The sequence below is a fragment of the Theobroma umbraticum genome, unplaced genomic scaffold (assembly GCF_002168275.2).
Source record: "Theobroma umbraticum cultivar Fairchild unplaced genomic scaffold, ASM216827v3 scaffold_81.0, whole genome shotgun sequence".
Lineage (NCBI taxonomy): Eukaryota > Viridiplantae > Streptophyta > Magnoliopsida > Malvales > Malvaceae > Theobroma > Theobroma umbraticum.
The window spans coordinates 1-19108 of record NW_018397268.1 but is presented as its reverse complement, the minus strand read 5'-3'; the positions used below and the strand labels follow the sequence as shown (position 1 = coordinate 19108).

Genomic DNA, 19108 nt, shown 5'->3' with positions numbered 1-19108 from the left:
CTTAATATATTTATACCACTTGGCGCAAATTATGTACACCACTAGATCAGCTGTTGTCAAAGCTGCTAACAGGAAATAAAATCTGTCTAGATGGCCTCTGTTGAGGTTTCCTGGGATCCATCCAGGCATTTCATCTCTTGTAGATATTTTCATAACAATTGTCACTAGCAAGCTACTCACGTAATTCCCCAGTGATATGGATGTCATGCAAAGTGCACTTCCAAAGCTCTTTAACCCATCTGGTGCCTGCCCGTTAAAGAACTCTAATTGACCAACATACATGAAGACCTCAGATGCTCCTATAAGCATATACTGAGGAACTTGCCAGAATATGCTCAAAGAGCTGGCATTTTCACAGCTCGGGCAATCTTTGTTTGCGTGCTTTAATCTGAAAAGCTCTACAATTCCAGCTGAGACCATTGCCAGTATAGCTATAACAAGGCCAATCCCCATCCTCTGGACTGGGTGAGGCCTTTTGGTTTTGTCTTTATTCTTGCAACAATAGGGTCAAGAACTCGCCTGTAAATGAAAATGAATGTTGCCACACTGAGTATGTCAAAACTAGACATGCTCGCCGCTGGGATGTGGAAGTTTGAAATTGTAGTTTTCATGGCAGCTCCTTGTTCTACAAAGAGTGATGCCATTTGAGTGAAAACCACAGAGTAGAGTATGGTGCATAGCCATATTGGGAGGAGTCTCAGTATGCATTTGACTTCTTCAACTGGTGTTACCGTGCAGAGTGACCATGGATTGCGACCATCGATATTTTTCTCTTGCCCATCAGCATAATCCCTGGGTGTCATAATTGCTGCTCTATCCAAAAACCTGGAAAAATGAATATGAACACAATGTTAACAAAGTTATCTTACGATCAAGTTGATCTAATCTAATTAGACTCGCGAGAATTTTTGACTAGTATTTAGAAGAAAGCACGTGAACAATTTTGCAGAAGATAGAGAGAGCAGATGAACCTACCTGAAGCCTTCTGTGTGGAGTATCTTTCTAGCCCCATTCGTGGCAGATTCATTTTTTTCCACTTCAAACAAATTCTCTCCTCCGTGTCATCTGAACCTTCCATTTTCTTGTTGCAGCAACCAATACTTGGCAAAACCTTGAGAGAGGGTTGCCCGTAGGTTTGAAGTGTCTATACCTGGGTGTCCCGATCAGAAACAGGACTAACGCCACAAAGGCAGAGGCAGCGGATGCCCAAAATCCAAGTACCCACATGCCCTGATCCTCAAAATAGCCCAATATGGTGTTTGAAAAGAGTGATCCAAGGTTCAAGCCAAGTAAAAGTAGCTGAAGAAGGCTATTTTTGAGTGCCCTTCTTTGGGGTCTTCCTCATCAAACTGATCAGCCCCAAAAGTGGCGATGTTAGGCTGGTAACCTCCGTTCCCAAGGGCTACGAGGTATATGGCAAAGTAGAAGAACACGATCTGGAAAGCGGAGTGAGATCCGCATGGAGTGTCTTCATCACCACAGCCGCTAGGCTTGAGTAAGAATACAGAGGTTGAAACCGATAACAACGCCAAACCCTGTGTTGAAACAAAACTTGCATTAGCAAGGAATCTACAATTGAATTTCAATTTTCTACTGTATGGACAAAGAATAAGTACTACGTATGCATGTACATGAGAGAGATGAGAGATGTTGTTTGTAACTTACAACAACAAAGACAGCCTGGAATATGGCACAAGTCTTGTACCTTCCCCAGTAAGAGTCACTAAGAAAGGCACCAAGCAAAGAGAAAATGTAGACCGTCCCAGTCCATTTGCTGACGTTGTTTGCAGCTTCCGCGTTGTCCTGGCCCAGCACCCTCGTTAAGAATAACACCAGGTTGACCCCAACTCCAAAGAATGCCAATGTTGCCAGCCCTTGATTAACTGATGGAAATAGTTTGAATTGAAGGAATTAGAGATTTGATTGGGGGAAGAAGGAATGTTGGATAATAAACATGTGATGATGTGAGGCAAAAATAAAAGGATCATGTACACCATGTGAAAAAAAACCCAGTAGGCAAGTCGATATTGGTGTGGTAAGGGGAACAGAACACAAGTGCTAAACCGGTGTTCAAAGTGTAATTTGTTGACTATCCAATATGAAAAATGCTTTGCATACAAGAAACTTCTAGGCACAAACTTATTTCTAGTATTAATTAATATTTTCAATGTACAGAAGCCATGTTAACTGAGTGTACTCTCAAAACTCTTTTAGAATAAAATAAAAATAGTAGTACCAATATTCCAACAATTCTACAAGGAGAAGTTGGTTCATACATAACATGCATGTATGTACCTCTCTAACTGCAGTGTAAGTTGGAGGTTTACCTAGAAGTAGAATGCTCAAGTCAAGTTCCGTATGTTGGATATGCACCAGTCCGATCGATCAGGACACATGTCGATCCACAGCTCCATCTAAGGTATATGACTCTCTGTCCTTTATCATCTCTTCTCTCATGCTCACCTGATAATTTAAACGTATAACAGCTTCATTATCTGTAATTTTAAGGATAATAATAATAAAAAAGAAAATTGAAAGAAGATGCTAGACGTAGAATAATAATGTCCGACAATTCTTTATTGAACTAAGAATTAATTAATGAGCTTGATTCCCTGTGTTTAGAGATCTAGTTCGTAAATTAAAAATAATGGTGTTAAAATTCTGATCCAAGAGGACTTTTCTTTTATTCTTTGCTGGACCTGGAACCAATTAATTCCTTGCGATGTAGATGCAACACAGTCTAGCAGCCTAAGACAAAAGTCGCAGTATTCAAGAAAAACTATTTTGTATGACCGTAAACAGTTCCACGATAACATGGAGATACTGAATAGTGCCTAACATATACACGAGCATCTATTTTCTCAACTAGTTAGTTAAGCACTTTAATAAATCACAACCGTAGAAATATTTAAAATCTTCTTGTTGAAAGCTTATTTTGATCAAGTGTATAATCTATTTTCTATAATCATCCATATATAGGGTGCTTCAAATTATAAACTTTCTCTGACTATACTCCAAAATTTTGTTCTAAAAAGAGGGAAAATAGAAATTTCCTTCTTCGTCCAGGACAAACAAATCCTAATACTAATTAACTAGTGGAAATCCAATGCCACCATATGTATCGAATCGTTACTAGTTAAAATGAAACAAGAAGAAGATACGCAAACCACCGGCTTCAAGCCAGAACATCTCATTTTAGTACAAAATTGACACTGTTTTGATTTAGTGGACTCTGCGTTTCATATCCTATATATATCTGTTAAATTATACCCTTTCTTGCACGAATAAACAAGTTATATCTACCTATTAAATATATAAATAACATATGGTTATCACATAGTAGTAGTATACAGAAAAAAGAAAGAACGAAAGAAAAATCTTTTGATCCTTTTGTTTTCTTTCATTTGTTGTCTCCGACCCTAGAAACGCAGATTATACGAGAATATAGGAAAGGTGAAAAGGCGAAAGCAAATCCCAAGGCATAGCAAATATCTCATGGCACGCAGCACAGCTTTATGCTATTCTTGTGTGATATATATATGGTGTGAGGTTCGCTAGCTTGCGGGAAGAAATAACATCAACAGAAATGGTACTAAAATAGAGGACCCCATTTCATATAGATAAAATATTAGCAGAAACCCCCTCATGAAAAGGCCTTCCGCCAAGGGTCATCCGCTTCTATCATGATCTAGCAGCTTGCTGATGCGGGATGACCAAAAGAAGAAAGAAAAAATCACCAACCTCTTTGCAAATGTTATTTAGACAAGCCATGGATGCCAACTCACAAAAACGAATACTAACTATCTCAAACTAGTAAGTAAAACAAGATTGGGAGAAGAGACTAAAAGGCCAGACCAGGAAGAGAAGAACAGTTTGAAGGCAATGGCCACCGGCGGGTGGGCGATGTTTATATAGAGGCAGCAGCATTTAATGGACGGCTGACATATCATGGGTGAACAAACAAAGATGGCCCACGTGTCAGTACGAAATTAGGAATGAAAAGGAAAGCAAAAGCGCTGGGAAGCAACAGGCTAGATGGGCGAGGAGAAAGAAGTCGTGATATTGCTGGGCATAGTGATGGATGGGCCAATTGACGCGCCAGCTTCACACCCATCAATCATGACAATGAGCTAGAGAATCATAATCACTTTCCCGTGGGGGTGCTGGTTGTGACTAAGCTGTCTGATATTGACATGTTTGAAAGATTCGCACTGCTTTTTTCTTTTTTTTTTTGTTGATTGAGAGACATGCTCTTTATGCATCTGATTATTGTAGGGCCCTCGAGGGGTTTATTGGTGTTCAGAATCAAGTCAATCACCAAAACAAATATTTGTTCAATTTCTTCTCGGCTTCTTTTCCAAGGGAAATTTGACAATTGCTGATTTATTAGCAGCCTTTTCAAGTTTCTGGCCTCATTAACAGGGAAATGGAGTATAGGCAAAGATATTATTTGGGACCATCATTCGAGTATACACAAATGTATCTAGTGAAGGGTGTTTCTTGGACAACTTTTTGCCACATTTCCAGGACGTCAAATCAAAGAAAATCACGTTTTTTCTCTTCGATGGACCATATCCTAGCTACGTAACAATTTTGCTCCTCGAATTATGCAAGACTTTTGCAAGAAAAGTTGAAGAAAAGCATTCATAGCTGGGCCACTGTTGATAGCCAGAGGATTCACTAATGATGTAAAAAAGCTGATCTCCAGCCAACCAAAGCTTACATTAAGATAAATACGCTTAGAATCAAGAAACGGATCAACAATTGTAATGATTAAGACGTGATATATATGATGTTATGACGTGGAAAAAGGGACAAGCTATCTATAGACGTTGAGTAGACAACATTGATGCAACGCATGTGGACGCTATATCTATACTTTAATTTTCCTTCTCTTGTTCGCTTACCTTTCATGTGCAGGTTAGACTGCACGACCACATTCAAGTTTCAAATTTCAACAAGTTGGTCAGCAATTTCATACCCATCTGCAGCAGTCCGCTCCAGGCTCCAGCACCGGAGAAGGCATCCATGAGTCAGCTAAAAGGAATTCTGCATACCACGACATTGTGCAGCAGCCCAGTATGTCCAGTTTCTTTCTGATGACTTTATTCCATGCATTATTATAATTAATTACTACTAGCACTAGTAAAACATTAATCTAGAGAGAGAGCGGGGTATCATATTAAAATAATTTGCTTATTAGACTGAGATCTTGGCAGGGATCGATGCTGTTGTTTGATGTTGATCAGCTGACTAGACTCACGATCCGACCACTTGTGACTAATTAAGCACGATATTTCCAAATATAAAGTAATTAAGGCCTTGCATATTCATAAGCTTGCTTTCCGAGTTGGTTCCATGCGTGATGGGTTTTTTTTTTTGCTTGCTAATAACTAGCTGCAAGTTCCTGCGGCACCTTGAATATCAAAACAAATGTTTTACATGACTTGCTGCAGATGCAGAACCAGGCAAACAGTGCAAACATACATCAATGACCTTTATGGCGATAAAGCGAGCCTCAGCCTACTACGTAGGAAGTATCACACAGAAACTCTGTCCCTCAAGCTTCACTCTCTTTTTTGCTAGGACTCAAAGAGACGATATTCCCATGCAAATAACATTAAACTTAATGTATTTTGTTGGAATATTCTAAATTAAATAATAGGTTTTGAAACTCAATATATATATATATATCTATATATATGTACATGTACCTACGTGTATTGTTAAAATTTAATAATTTTAAGATTTAGGGTGTAGGGTTTATATAGGCATCATTCTTTTTGTTGATTATTTATAAAAGAGGAATACAATAAATCCATGTACGTAATTGGGTCTATATTTTCAAAAATCACCAAAATTATATTATGAATTAAATACCTCAGTAAAAACCCCCAAATTAATGATTTTGGTTTCAAATAGATTATATATATAGGTTTAATAGCCTACTAAAAAAAATTAGAGTCCTTATAGAATTAATCTTTTATTTCCTAATAGAGAAGAATTCTATTTTATAAAGGGAGGTAAATATTTTATACCCATAAACCCTTCCATTCCATTCCATCCTAAGAGTCAAATTAAAATCCTACTGATAAAAAAACAACTAAAATCTTTAGATTAAAATATCAAATCCTATCGCTTAAAATGTCTCATTAGAAACAACATTTAATTTGATAAATCTCCTCTAAATGTAAACAAATTTGATTGTAAATAGCTTCATTAATATCTTTATAAATTTTTTTTCATGTAAGATACAATTTTTAGGGAAAGATAATTCAAACCCAACTCTTTGAATTAAGATATACAAATGGACATGTGGGTCAAATATCATTATTAAATTTTAAAAGTCTTTAAACTAAGAAATTTATTCTTATGATTTGTTGGTGGTGAGTGTAACTTATATTGTATGCCATGTATGTCTATTTGAGCATATTTTACGAATTAATTAATGATCCCATTGAGTTAGGAATTACCACGAAATTTTGGACGTGACATTACCACAATCACAAGTTTTGAGTATATACACGACTACTTTCTCAATTAATATCAACCACTCAAATTATGATCAATGGTATGTCCCCAAAAAAATATATATAATCAATGGTCATATATATTTTCTTTACTCTAGTGCGTGGTACTAAAATTTCAATGGCCATAGGTCCTCATTTGTGTTTATTTCTATTGCCTGACAATTTCTCATTTATTGATCAATAACTCAAAGTCATTTAAACCAAACTTTATTTAATAAAAGAATATATTACCTAATTAATTTGATACAATGAATGTCGAATTATTATATTAATTACCTAACCGAGATTTATTTAATAATTACCTAACCATTACCAAACAAATTAAATACATAGATAACTGTTAGGTAATAAGTATTATTAATTGGTAGTTAGGTTGTAATATCCATATGTATATGAAAAAAGTTTATGATTGTTACAAGAATATATATGGCCTCATGAGAAACTATATCTTTGTGGCTAAATATTCAACTTATTTCGTTGTAAAGTGAATATGGATAATTTTTCCTTAAGGTAAGTATATAATCAATAAATAAATATGATTGATTTACCGTAAATATATATATTAAATGTGATCAAGTTGTAATTAGCAGACTGCCGAAAGGATTATTAGATTTGTCCACCCAAGTAATTAGGTATGCCAAATGCCTAGAAGACTAGACATGGGTGGGGCGTGAAAGCTGAATTACAAAAACCTTTATGTAACTATATATGTGGTTCCTTTTAATTTGAACATCCAACATTAGAAGATATTTGTTTTTTAATTTTTGTTTTGTAATAAGGTTTCAACTCCAATAGGTGAAACAGGATTCATGAATCCAGCTAGATGTCACTTGCATATCTAACTCAAATGGGAACAAAATTCCAGTGAGAACAAGTGGAATTAAGTATAAAAATCTTGCAAGTTGAAGGAGTTCGTATGGTAACGCAAAGTAATTAAAGATAAGCTACAAGACAGACAGGGTAACTAACATTTGCACAGTGCAAGTGAACAATAGTGATGGCTCTGCCCTGGCTGGCTTTGTGGTGCCTTTTCGGGGCAAGAAAGAAAGCCTCCAAATGGGTAGGTTTAGACTTTGTGTCCAACTTGGCTTTCCATAGTCCATACGTTAAAAGCACCAGCACGTATTCAATTGCAGCACGGCTTATTTCCTGTCGCTTATCAATGCCTAAACTGACAAGTGGCCACATGTGATCTGCGTGAATAAGCACACTGAAATATCTCATGCAAAGCTTGCTTATCAGCTAATTTGACATTTACGGCAGCCTAATCAGCAAGTGGAAAGCTTTTCAAACCTAAGGTATACCCTATACCATAGCTTTCTCCTTGTTTTCTTGCTTGCGTCCGCTTTCTTGGAAAAGCATCGGTTGACTACTAGCTTAGCTACAACTTTAAAAAAGCCTTATTGCGATTACCACGTTGAATTTTACAATACATGAGCTTCACGCCAAGCATCTTTTTCAGGACCTATCTCTTCAATTAAAATATGTTTCACAAACAATGGGAATAAGGAAGAGATAAGCTCGTGCTCATATTCTAATATAACAATACCTCATGTCATGAGCAAACACAAGTACACCAAGTCATTCTGTTTTGCCTCTCTTTCATTACGAATACAAGGCGGCCACCAGGGGATGCAGATATATATACAGTGATAGGTAGGATGAATTTGGTTAGGCAGGCGTTACGCATATTTTTTGGTTTTTGGTTTTTGGTTTATGGTTTTTGTTCAGGGCATAGGCATAACCCATCGAAACGTTTGATGCTGTTGCTTTGTTTTTCAATGGAAGGAGGCAGACCCACTATGACAACTAGGCCTGTTTTGGATGGATGTAGTGTCCAAGGGAGCAAGCCCACTCCAGTACTGGAAAGAAGCGGATACTTTTGGGTGGCCCTGGCCCACCTCATAAATATAGTAGTTAGGCTTTTTGTTATTTGTACCCACAGGCAACAAGAAGAAAAGAAGAGAATCCACTTGATGATGAAATGAAAAGCTGGTAGAGAAGGGCAAGGCAAATGGCAGCGGCTTTTGGGGAAAGTGAGATTTTGCAGAATGGCAACACCACACCTCTCTCTTTCTTCTGGAAGTAGCCAAAAGAAAAAGAAAACGAATGGGATGGGATGGGAGGCTCCGCCAAGGTATTTACTTACTCAAACCCTGTACTGTACTGTGCTGCAGTAACTATCCCCAACCATAAATAATAAAGAATATGTCTCTACGCACCTCACGTGCTGCCGATCAGCACGTCATGTGACCACTTCTCTCATCACTCTTCTTGTTTGAGTTAGTCGAATTACTCTGCCGTGTGTTTGTGTTGCCCGGTAGTCAGTCAGTCCCCACGCCCCCTGCTCGTCTGTTCATGCTCTCCACTAATTTATGCTTTTATTATTATTATTATTATTATTACGTAATGTTACCAAAAATCCTTCCTCGGAGCTATTATTTATACAAAAAACCCTATTTTATATTATCACATCAAAAACTCACAGTTGGAGTTACTATTCTTCTTTCAATTCACAACAAACAAGAAGGAAAAAAGTATTCACTTCGAACCCCTCATTCACCACCTTATTTTGGTCAACCTTCTTTGTTCCCACCCCTCAGTCCTGCCTCCCCACACTCTCAAGTCTTGTTCCAAGTTCCTACTATACTATACCACACTTACTCTATACTCTACACTGGAGTCCTCCTGCTCCTGCTGCTCTTGCTTATCCTATTATATGTGAACAAAGGCAGACCAACAGTGATGGGCTGCTTTCAGTCCAAAACCACCCATCTTCCATCCCCTGATCAAGATCCTCCTCCTCCTCCTCAAACGAACCCAGATCTAGGTTTCTTTTCTCTCTTCCTAGAGATTAAACATTTTCATTTGCCCATACCATTTATTTGCTGATGATGTTTTTCTATTATTATCATTAATTATCAGATGGGGACGGGGAGCAGTTGTCATTGCCCGCATTCAAGGAGTTCGGTCTGGCGGAGCTGCGGGCGGCGACCAACGGATTCATCAGTGAGCTGATAGTTTCAGAGAGCGGAGAGAAGGCTCCGAATGTGGTGTACAGAGGGCAGCTGAAGAACAATCGAGTGGTGGCCATTAAGCGATTCTCGAGGCAGTCTTGGCCTGATCCTCACCAGTTCGTTAACGAAGCTGCTGGGGTTGGAAAAGTCCGCCACAAGAGATTGGTCAATTTGATTGGCTGTTGCGCCGAGGGAGACGAGCGCTTGTTGGTCGCTGAGTATATGCCTAATGATACCCTCTCTAAGCATCTTTTCCACTGCACGTCTTTTTCCTTTTTTTTGTTTTTGTCTTTGCTCCTTTCTAAAATTTTCTTTCTTGATGTTTTTCTTTAAAAGAAAAACACCATCATTCACTGCTTGCTTTATTTATGTGTGAAACATGAATAATGCAGGGGAAAAACAGCCTTTGCCATGGGAAATGCGCCTCAGAGTTGCGTACCATATTGCACAAGCCCTTGATCACTGCAACGCTGAAAACCGTAAAATTTATCACGATTTAAATGCTTACAGAGTTCTTTTCGATGAGGTACGCTTTGCTCATTCCCTAGTTCTACTACAATATTTATCTTAACTGTGCTTCCATGGCTTTAGTAAATAGGGCTCATTCAAGAGGAGGTTGAATGACACCTTGATTACTGTTACTCTAGTTCAGGTTGGGACTAGTTTCATCGTTGTTGTATCCATTTATTCTCAGCATTCTGTATAGTTCAATGTTTGAATCTTTTGGACTTTATGATATGTGCCAGTTTCTTTTCGTAGTGGGTGAAAAATGGTATTATTTCTTTAGAATTTAAACCCATTCTCATTGGAGAGCCTTTTAATGGATGGCCACTTCTCGCCTGGCAAGGGCCTTGCGGTGTGGGTTTGGGAAATCTCTAAGTTGATTGTTTGAGCAGGATAGAGGAATATAGAGAGTAGCATTGCCAAAATAGAAATATGGCCTGTCTTCAAAAGTATTAAATTGCCATGTAAAAGTTTAGATCGATATGTGCTTCATGTTTATGACTTGCATCTAGAGACAGACCAGTTGCCTGCATTGACATTGAACTGTCCTGTTTATTTTCTGCTTTTAATTTCATTTATTGCCAGGATGGTGATCCTCGATTGTCTAGTTTTGGATTGATGAAAAATAGCCGAGATGGAAAAAGTTACAGTACTAATTTGGCTTATACTCCTCCGGAGTTTTTGAGGACAGGTATATTCTTCTGATTTCACTTGTTCACCTATGGACTACTAGGATTTTGAACTTTAACAAACTAATTTGTTGTTCTTTGTTAATCTTAAAATGAGAAAGAATAGACATTTTATAGCCCTTTTGGAATGTAAGGCATTTAATTACTGAATGGATATTTGTTCACTGCTGATTATTTGAATGTTCAACTCTGCAGGCAGGGTCATCCCTGAGAGTGTTATTTACAGTTATGGAACTGTTCTTTTGGATCTCTTAAGTGGAAAGCATATTCCTCCCAGCCATGTATGATACGTTATCCAAATTAATTTGGTTGCCCTCCAATGTGTTCCTTGATTTCTTATTTAGTTCTTTATAGATAACTTTTTCGTTCTTTATTTTTTCCTTGATAATATCTCTCATTAAGTTATTAGTGATGAAAATTTGCTTTTCTGGTAGAATTTGGATGAATCTATTTGGAGTTTCTTAGAAAGTGTCCCTTTGAAAATTGACCTTAGGATTGGAATTCAATGATGATGCTGTTCATCTAAGAAGTACCTGGAACTGAGGCTTTTGGTGATTTTTTTTGTACATTTTGGAGCTTGTTTAATTAATTAAGCGATTAAGACCTCCTGCCAAGCTGTACAGGAAGTTGTTAATGTTGGGAGGCTTAGAAAGTCATGGAAAATCTGTAAAATGTTAGCAGAATTCAAAATGTCCTAAAGTAAAAGTCTTTAATATTTACTTTTCTATTCTGAAACAGTCCTGTGGATAACATCATATACCTGGACCTCCATGTATTTGGTAGTGAGTTTCAGCTATGTTCCATTAAGATCGGTCAAGGAAAAAAAATGGAAATATTATATGTATGAGGCTCAAACAGACACTAAATCAGGTGACTCTTACGCTGTTTGAAGGATGGTACCTGCTCTTGTATATCTTTTTCTTGGGCAAGCCTTACTTTGGGGCTGTGACGTTTTGATTTTGGTCTTCTTTTTTGGTGAATGGTGAATGGTGACATTCTGCTCATTCGTTTGTTTTGGTCTTTGTTCTTGTAAGCTTCTGAGAATGCTACAACTTCATCTGCAGTCAATGTTGTGTACTTTGGTTTTAACACTATTGCATCACTGTTGATTCTCTAGGCATTGGACTTGATAAGAGGAAAGAATTTATTGTTGTTAATGGATTCTTCTCTGGAAGGACAATATGCTAATGAAGATGCCAGCGAATTGGTTGAATTGGCTTCAAAATGTCTTCAGTACGAGGCTAGAGATCGACCTGATATTAAATTCCTCCTTTCAGCAGTGGTACCTCTTCAAAAGCAGAAAGAGGTGAAATTTTCAAGTCATTGAAGTGACCACTGTTTCAATTTTGAAGTGTGTGACATATGGATGCATCTTAAACCCCACTAAGTTAATAGGTTCACATTGCTTTTCTGTAGGTTGCATCACATGTTCTAATGGGTCTATCAAGAACCCCATCACTGTTGCCAACTATGCTTTCTGCACTTGGAAAGGCATGTGCTAGGATGGATCTTACTGCAGTGCATGATATCTTGCTTAAAACTGGTTATAGAGATGAAGAAGGTGCAGAAAATGAGGTGGGTTATGGCTATCTTACTTCTCAATGATACAAAATGTTCTGTGATTGAGCCTGAAAAACAGACAGAAGTAGTAGGCATTTCTTGAGAATCTGTAAGGACTTAAGTTGTTGGTTTCTATTGGTTTTGTTAATTTAATTGTATAGGAATTTATTGAAATGAATTTGCATGTGTTGTCTCCCTGGGGTGTTTTCTCTTATCAGCACAGAAATTGTGGTTGTTCTGATATCATTGGCTATGCATGGTTTCATTTCATCTCTCTCTTTCTCTCATGATCTAATTTGCTGCCACTGTGTTATTGATGAAGCTGTCATTCCAAGAGTGGACACAACAGGTTCAAGATATGTTGAATACAAAGAAATTTGGGGATATTGCATTTAGAGACAAAGATTTTAAAAATGCTATTGATTACTACTCGAAGGTACCTTTATTTCTCTTGTGGATTTATTTACAATTCACAAGCTTGATGCCTGGGATGTTTTGTTCAAAAATAAGTTAGAAATTTTGTATTTTTTTTCTTTTGTTTGGAAAAATATAAATTGGCCTTTGTTGAATTTCCAAAAGGCAGTTCAACCTGCTGATATGTTAAATAGCTATTCCATGTTCTCTTTAACTACCCAAAATAAGGCTTTATATTTGCTTTGGGTATTATGGACTTGCTCTAGTTTGATCTCTCTCTATTGGCACTGTGTTTTGTGTTAAAAGTTGGTTCATTTTTTCCCCTGAATGCAGTTGGTATCGATGATGTCTGTTCCTTCTGGTACCGTATTTGTGAGAAGAGCCCTCTCATTCTTGATGATTGGTCAACCAGAATTTGCCTTGAGAGATGCCATGCAGGCTCAGGTGTGCTTGCCCGAATGGCCCACTGCCTTCTACATGCAAGCTCTTGCCCTCTCCAAGCTTGGAATGGAAACTGATGCGCAAGACATGCTGAATGATGGAGCCTCATTTGAGGCAAAGAAGCAGAATGGCTGGCGTGTCTAAGCAGCAATGTTTTAAGCTTTTAGGTGGTAATTCTTTCTGGATTCTTTTCCCCATGCATATTGTCGCGCTGCTGAAAGCTTGGAAGAAGATGGTAGCAGAAAGGAAGTGTGTGTGTGAGGACTATTTTGAGTCAAGAGTTGTTTTATTATGTTAAAGAATAGTTTGACATAGAGAAATGTATAAAGGATACTAAACATGAAGAAACAATTAGAGTAGTAACTGACCAATGACTTTGATACTGGTGGTGCTGGTTTTTTGGTGCAACTTTTCGTATGAGCTATTGTCATTATGAATCGAAGGGTGGGTATGGTGTATGAAAAGGGAAAACATGAGAGTGAGGTTGGGCGGTTAAGATTTAACATCAGATGGCGCACAACGTTATTGGGAGGCCAAATTAGGATGATGTTGTGATTATTTCATTTTTCATGGTGATTTAACAGAACCAGCCAGCCAGCCAGCCAGCCAGCATAGATAAAAAAGAGAAGCAACTTTATTTTAATTCATGGGGTTGGCATTACTTAAGAGAGCATTGTTATGTTAAACCCAAAAAGGAGAAAGAAAGCATTGGGTCTATAGTTTTTACTTGAGATACATTCTAGAATTGCAAATCGGAGGAAAAGACGAGAATATTTTGTTAGGACGGAAAGATGATTGAAGCACGACGTTCTCAAGGAGTATCAAAACAGTAGCAATAAGCGGTAACTGATAACTTCCGAGGAAAGCCTAGATTAACTCCGTAGGGGTGGCAGCGTTGTGCCATTTAGACACCCCTGCTGGGATGAGAATACGGAGCGAGGAGTAAAAATTTTTACTGTGTTATAAGGAAAGGAAAATAAAATGGAGAGGGAATAATAACAGTGGGAGTCATAGGCAATAGACAGAAGCGGACAAGGAAGAAAATAAGTCAGTTCCTCCATCTTTGCTCAATCTCTTTTCCATTTCGTTTCTTCCAGACCTCATCCGCCCGTCGCTACTTTCTTTTCATCCTTGCTTTGTTTTCAACTACTATTATTTATTTCTTTGCAGCTTAATGTCCATTTTTATTCGTTTCTTTAGGCGTTCTTTTCTGTTAGAATTTCGCCTCCTGAATTCTGGGTTTTGTAGACCTCTGCAGAATTCAATTTAATGGATCTATCTATGATTTTAATTTTAATTCCAAAGCTTCTTGTTTTTCCCGTTTGACTTTAAGCTTTTGTCTTTCTCATAGCTAATACAGGCAACAGAAAAGATGTTATATTCCTTATTCTAATCAGCCCATAACCAAGTTTTACGAAACATTGTTATAAAGAGTACTAAGAAACGATACGAGTAAGAGATTCACAATTTTTGGAACCAGTCTTTTATGTGAAATTTGTCATGTCCACTCTGAAAATTTCAAGTTTTTCCATTGATTTTGAAAGACCAGGCGGTTTAACTCACAGGGAATCCAGATGTGTGACTGACAGTGCTTTGTTAAGATATGCTGCCGCTGCATTTCTAAGGCCTTTGTGCTGCTGCTGTTTACTGCTTCTTTAGATTTATTTGCAGGATAGTTTTTCCTCGACTTTCTCTGATGAAACTTAGACAAATTCTCAAAATAACATTGGTGAGCAGTTTTCTCATAGGAACATATGTGGGTCTGTGTTGTGTGCATTGAACCCTTTTTTACTGCAAAGATTGCATGCAGCCACGCCCCAACTCTAGATCTCTTCCTCATTCTCCTGCATTCGCTAAATCAACTCGTTTCCTTCAACTGCTTGGATTCCCTTCTGTATATGTTTTTTTTTCTTTCTAAAATTTTGAAAATTAGAATCATTTCATTGACTGAATCTTCTGTACATGTTTAAAAGTTCGTAATTCTCTTTGTAATAGTTTGAGGCTTTATACTTTGACAACAGTGGCAGAGCATAGTTTGCGCTACAAAAGAGTGTTTAATAATGCAATTGAAAAGGTGTTTAAGATTACTGGGGCAATCATCTAATGTGGTCATTTTCTTTAAGAGTTAAGGGAATCGATAAAATTATGGAATCTGGCCCTAACCCAAAGTCACAGTTTACAGGAGAAAAGCGTAGAAGCACGCCCCTAAGTTTTATTTGGTACATTAAAGTATTAAGTTTTTTTTTTGGTACATTAAAGTATTTCGCTATAGCTTATCTCTGTCTTTATTGTTTTAAGAGATTGATCTCATGCTTACGGTTATTGGCTGTGCAACAGATTACTTCAATCTCGCATGTGTAAAGTTTTTTTCTGTTGCCGCTATTGATTCTGTATTGTCGTGAATGGTTGAGTTGTACTGATACTTATCTGCTTCATAGACAATCATATCTTCACATATTAAATGGACTACAATAGAAACACCCTAAGGAGAACAAGGGGCACCGGGAAGTGACACGGAAGTCACTATGCTATCTCTCCTCTATACCGGACAAGGTGTTGTTTTTCTAAACTCTCATCAGATAATTTGAAATGTGAGAAGCTGGATGGAGGAATAGATTGTGATGGAGCCGAAGAATACAGGTCTGTGCTGATCTCCATATCCTATTCCCAGTCACCTGACAGTGAGAGCTTACCATCTACACTGAACGGACTGAAGAATTAGACTTGATCATGAAAATTCGTCTCCTCTACCATTTTTTTTTTACTCTTTTTCCCTTCTTGAGAGGCTTGGGGAGGAGTTTTCTGAACCTCATGAATGGGTGCATGCAATGTATCGTTCAATCTTGGTATCTTATGATCTAGAACTACTGTCATTCTGTGTGTGTGGACTTGTAAATAATATTGGTGAAACTGCGGATGTATCTGTTGAACTGAATTGTTTGCCATATGAACCTCATAGACTTTGCTGTCAAAGCATGCTTTCTTCTTGCGTCTTTTTCATCAGTTCAATGCATGCTTTGCAAATTCTACTCCTCTTTTAACTTTTTGTTGAAATGTGTTATCGGATGCGATATATCAGGGAGGTGTTGGGCTGGAGTCGAGCTAAAATCGATTAGATTCGTTAACCCGTAAACCAAGTATTAAGATGCACATCCTTGGCTTGATATCTAACAAGTGGAGTTAAATTTCTTACCAGGTTGAACTACAAAAGCTCACACAATGAAGTAACAACAATTAATGTAAACTAAACCCTAAACCCTAACCCCAAAGAAGAATAACAACTTGTACAACTGCCTACTTTAGTACGTGTAAAACTAACAAGTAACAACAATTAATGGTAAATCTCAACCTGATGATAGTACAATGTGTGTGGTTATAACTGATGAATGGTTTTGTTACTGAATTATATCAGGGGTTTGGATTGTTCTTTCATCTTTGAATAAGATTTCTCTTCTTCAGGTCCAAAGAATAAGAAATTATTTAAGTCCACGTCTTGTACGTATAAGAGAAGAATGCAAAAAGCCAAAAGGCAATGAATTTTATTTTTCAAGGTTGGAAAGACGTCTTCTCTGTTTCTTTTTTTTGTATGGCTAACTGATTACAGGAACGTGTTGTATTGCGTTTCAGTCGCAATCAAAGATCTCAAGGACAGACATGATCAAAGAAGGATCTAATGTCAGCTACCACCAATTCCTTCTTCTGTGCTAACTTTAGAGGACATTTGATTTGCCTTAAAATCTCATGGTCCTTGTGCCTTCTACCAAAATTAAGTGGTTCAACACTTGCGCTTGGTGTCTAGAACGCCTATTTATTTCCACAGACTTGACAGCATGAAAGAAGAAAGGAAGGAAACAAAAACGAGGGTGACCTTTGACCTATGTGATATATATACAGAGGCATTTATAAGACATGTTATCATGTTTAATGATTTTATTTGGTTGATAGCTATATATTAACCATCTAGAACAACCGTCAAACATATTAAAATGAACAGTAAAGGCATACAGTATAGGGATCGGGATCAATCAAGAAGTTTAACCATCAACACTGCTTCTGTTTGCTTGCACCTGTCGAAATATTGGCACAACCTCTGTGTGAGCAAGAGTGAGAATTTAAAAGCATTTGAATGATAAAATCTCTATTCTTATGTCTTTTTATTCGAGATTCCAATATAAGATTTGTGATATTGAAATTTTTAATTTTATAATTAAGCTATTGGAAAAATTCTTTTAGAGACATGGAGATGTGTTCATTTAAAAGAACTTAGGAAAAGATTAAATTTGTGGGAGACTACTTCAACCTATATGTTATGTATTGGCAGAGATTTATTTACAGTATCTTCGATGTTAAGTAATTTCAATTTGAAGAGGGAAGAAATGATGAAGAAATAAGATTTTCGACCCCGAAATTTTATTTAATGGTAATGAAAGTATTCCAGCTCAAATATATATATATATATATATATATATATATATGGATGAACGAATGTTTTGTATAGTATTTATTTTAAACGCATAATTAGAAATGTTAATTAATTTAGTCTATGATAGTAGAATGTTTGTATAATAAATTTGAATAATAGCAATATATATTAATCAATTCGTTTTGAACAGAGTTCGGCAGCTAGATTGTGGAGTGACTATTGACCAGTAGAGGGAAGGCTCTCATAGGGAATCAAATCCAATAGAGAAACGACAAAAAAGTAAATATAGGCAGGCAAGTCCCTCCTGTCTTTCTATTTCCTTGCTCCTTTAATATGGTAAGTTAGTGTAGCACCATTTGCCTTTCACTAGTATGTTTTGTGGTATTGCTTTTGATACTCTTTGTCACTGTCCTTAAATGCTCAAAGTGCTGCCCTTTCATCTTTATCACTTTCAGTGATAGTATATTGTATATTGTGGCTCTAACAGCCATTGAGAACGCATGATATAGAACGACTCACATCCTTGAGATAAGTCTCAAATTTGATATACAAATATTGGGGGGTTAAAGCTGTGTGCAGCACCCTGCAATGGAGATGGGTTCGATGTGGATGGTCCTCTTAGCAATATTTGCTGGCTTGGTGTCTGTAAAATGGGTTCTAGAGAGAGTGAATTGGTGGCCGTATGAATCCTAGTTGGGTGGTATGCAGTACTCTCTGTAGCTAGGGGATTTGGGTTGGCCTTTTGTTGGCAATATGTGGTCGTTCTTGCGAGCCTTCAAGTCCTACGATCCTGACTCTTTCATCCATTCCTTCATTTCCAAGTACTTTCCCTCACCGCTCTCTCTTTTCAAGTTTCTATATGTATTTATATATAAAGTTGATTTACCCCAAAAAAAGTGTATGTTTGTAGTGAGATACATACAGAAGTGCCTGTAATGATATACATACAGAAGTATCCATCTCAACTTTTGAGTCTCCCTGCGAATAGCTATCCCCATCAGCTAAAATTGACGATTAGGTAGGGGAAGGAAAATCCAAATAGAATTTGTTGGGGTGGAGGAACGTTTGAAGTAGGGAAATGGTTCAAAGTGGAGCAGCTAACTGTTTGTCGCTACGTGTTTTCTCTAGGGAAATATTTTTAGTTAATTCGAAAAGGACATTGAGAGACGTCATGCAAGACGTTTCATACTTTGATTGAGAGCTAGAGAGAGAGAAAGGTTGGCCTCTTTTTGTCATTTTTGCTACCCCATCTAAGTGTTTTGTTTAATTACAATAATATGTTGTGTTTATTAATGGCTTGAGCGTTGGCTTTAACTAATTAAATGTATCATAGATGCATAGTAGTGTTATAAGGAGCATCTAGGATCTGACCGAGCTCCATTGTCTGTCATGAAATACTCCAACCTTCACATTTCATCTTAGCGAGTTCAATGTTAACTTTTGATTTTAGGGTTGGGGGGTTCAGGGGTTTCGGGCGTCGGGAGTCGGGGGTCGGGGTTTAGGGTTCAGGGTTCAAAGGGTTCAGGGTTC

General features: G+C 37.4%; 1 protein-coding gene and 1 pseudogene across 5 annotated transcripts; one reads left to right on the top strand and one right to left on the bottom strand.

Moving 5' to 3' along the window:
* Positions 1-32: 32 nt before the first annotated feature.
* Positions 33-1893, bottom strand: LOC110425297 (protein NRT1/ PTR FAMILY 7.3 pseudogene; annotated as a pseudogene). The gene is made up of 3 exons (XR_016351786.1): positions 1666-1893; positions 976-1535; positions 33-825 (listed from the first exon to the last, which is right to left on the bottom strand). The product of XR_016351786.1 is annotated as a protein NRT1/ PTR FAMILY 7.3 pseudogene (transcript).
* Positions 1894-8777: 6884 nt separating this feature from the next.
* On the top strand, positions 8778-14452 carry BSK2 (BR-signaling kinase 2). 4 transcript variants are annotated; one of them, XM_021439690.2, is made up of 9 exons: positions 8778-9360; positions 9456-9806; positions 9940-10073; positions 10637-10742; positions 10936-11021; positions 11858-12046; positions 12157-12315; positions 12623-12736; positions 13048-14452. In XM_021439690.2, the coding sequence occupies exons 1-9, from the start codon at positions 8889-8891 to the stop codon at positions 13297-13299; spliced, it is 1863 nt and encodes a 620-aa protein (XP_021295365.1). In that variant the 5' UTR covers positions 8778-8888; the 3' UTR covers positions 13300-14452. The 4 variants fall into 4 exon arrangements, with proteins under 4 accessions (XP_021295365.1, XP_089641131.1, XP_089641132.1 ...); XM_089785005.1 differs by lacking the exon at positions 8778-9360 and having other exon boundaries at positions 9488-9806; XM_089785006.1 differs by lacking the exon at positions 8778-9360 and having other exon boundaries at positions 9627-9765.
* Positions 14453-19108: the final 4656 nt, after the last annotated feature.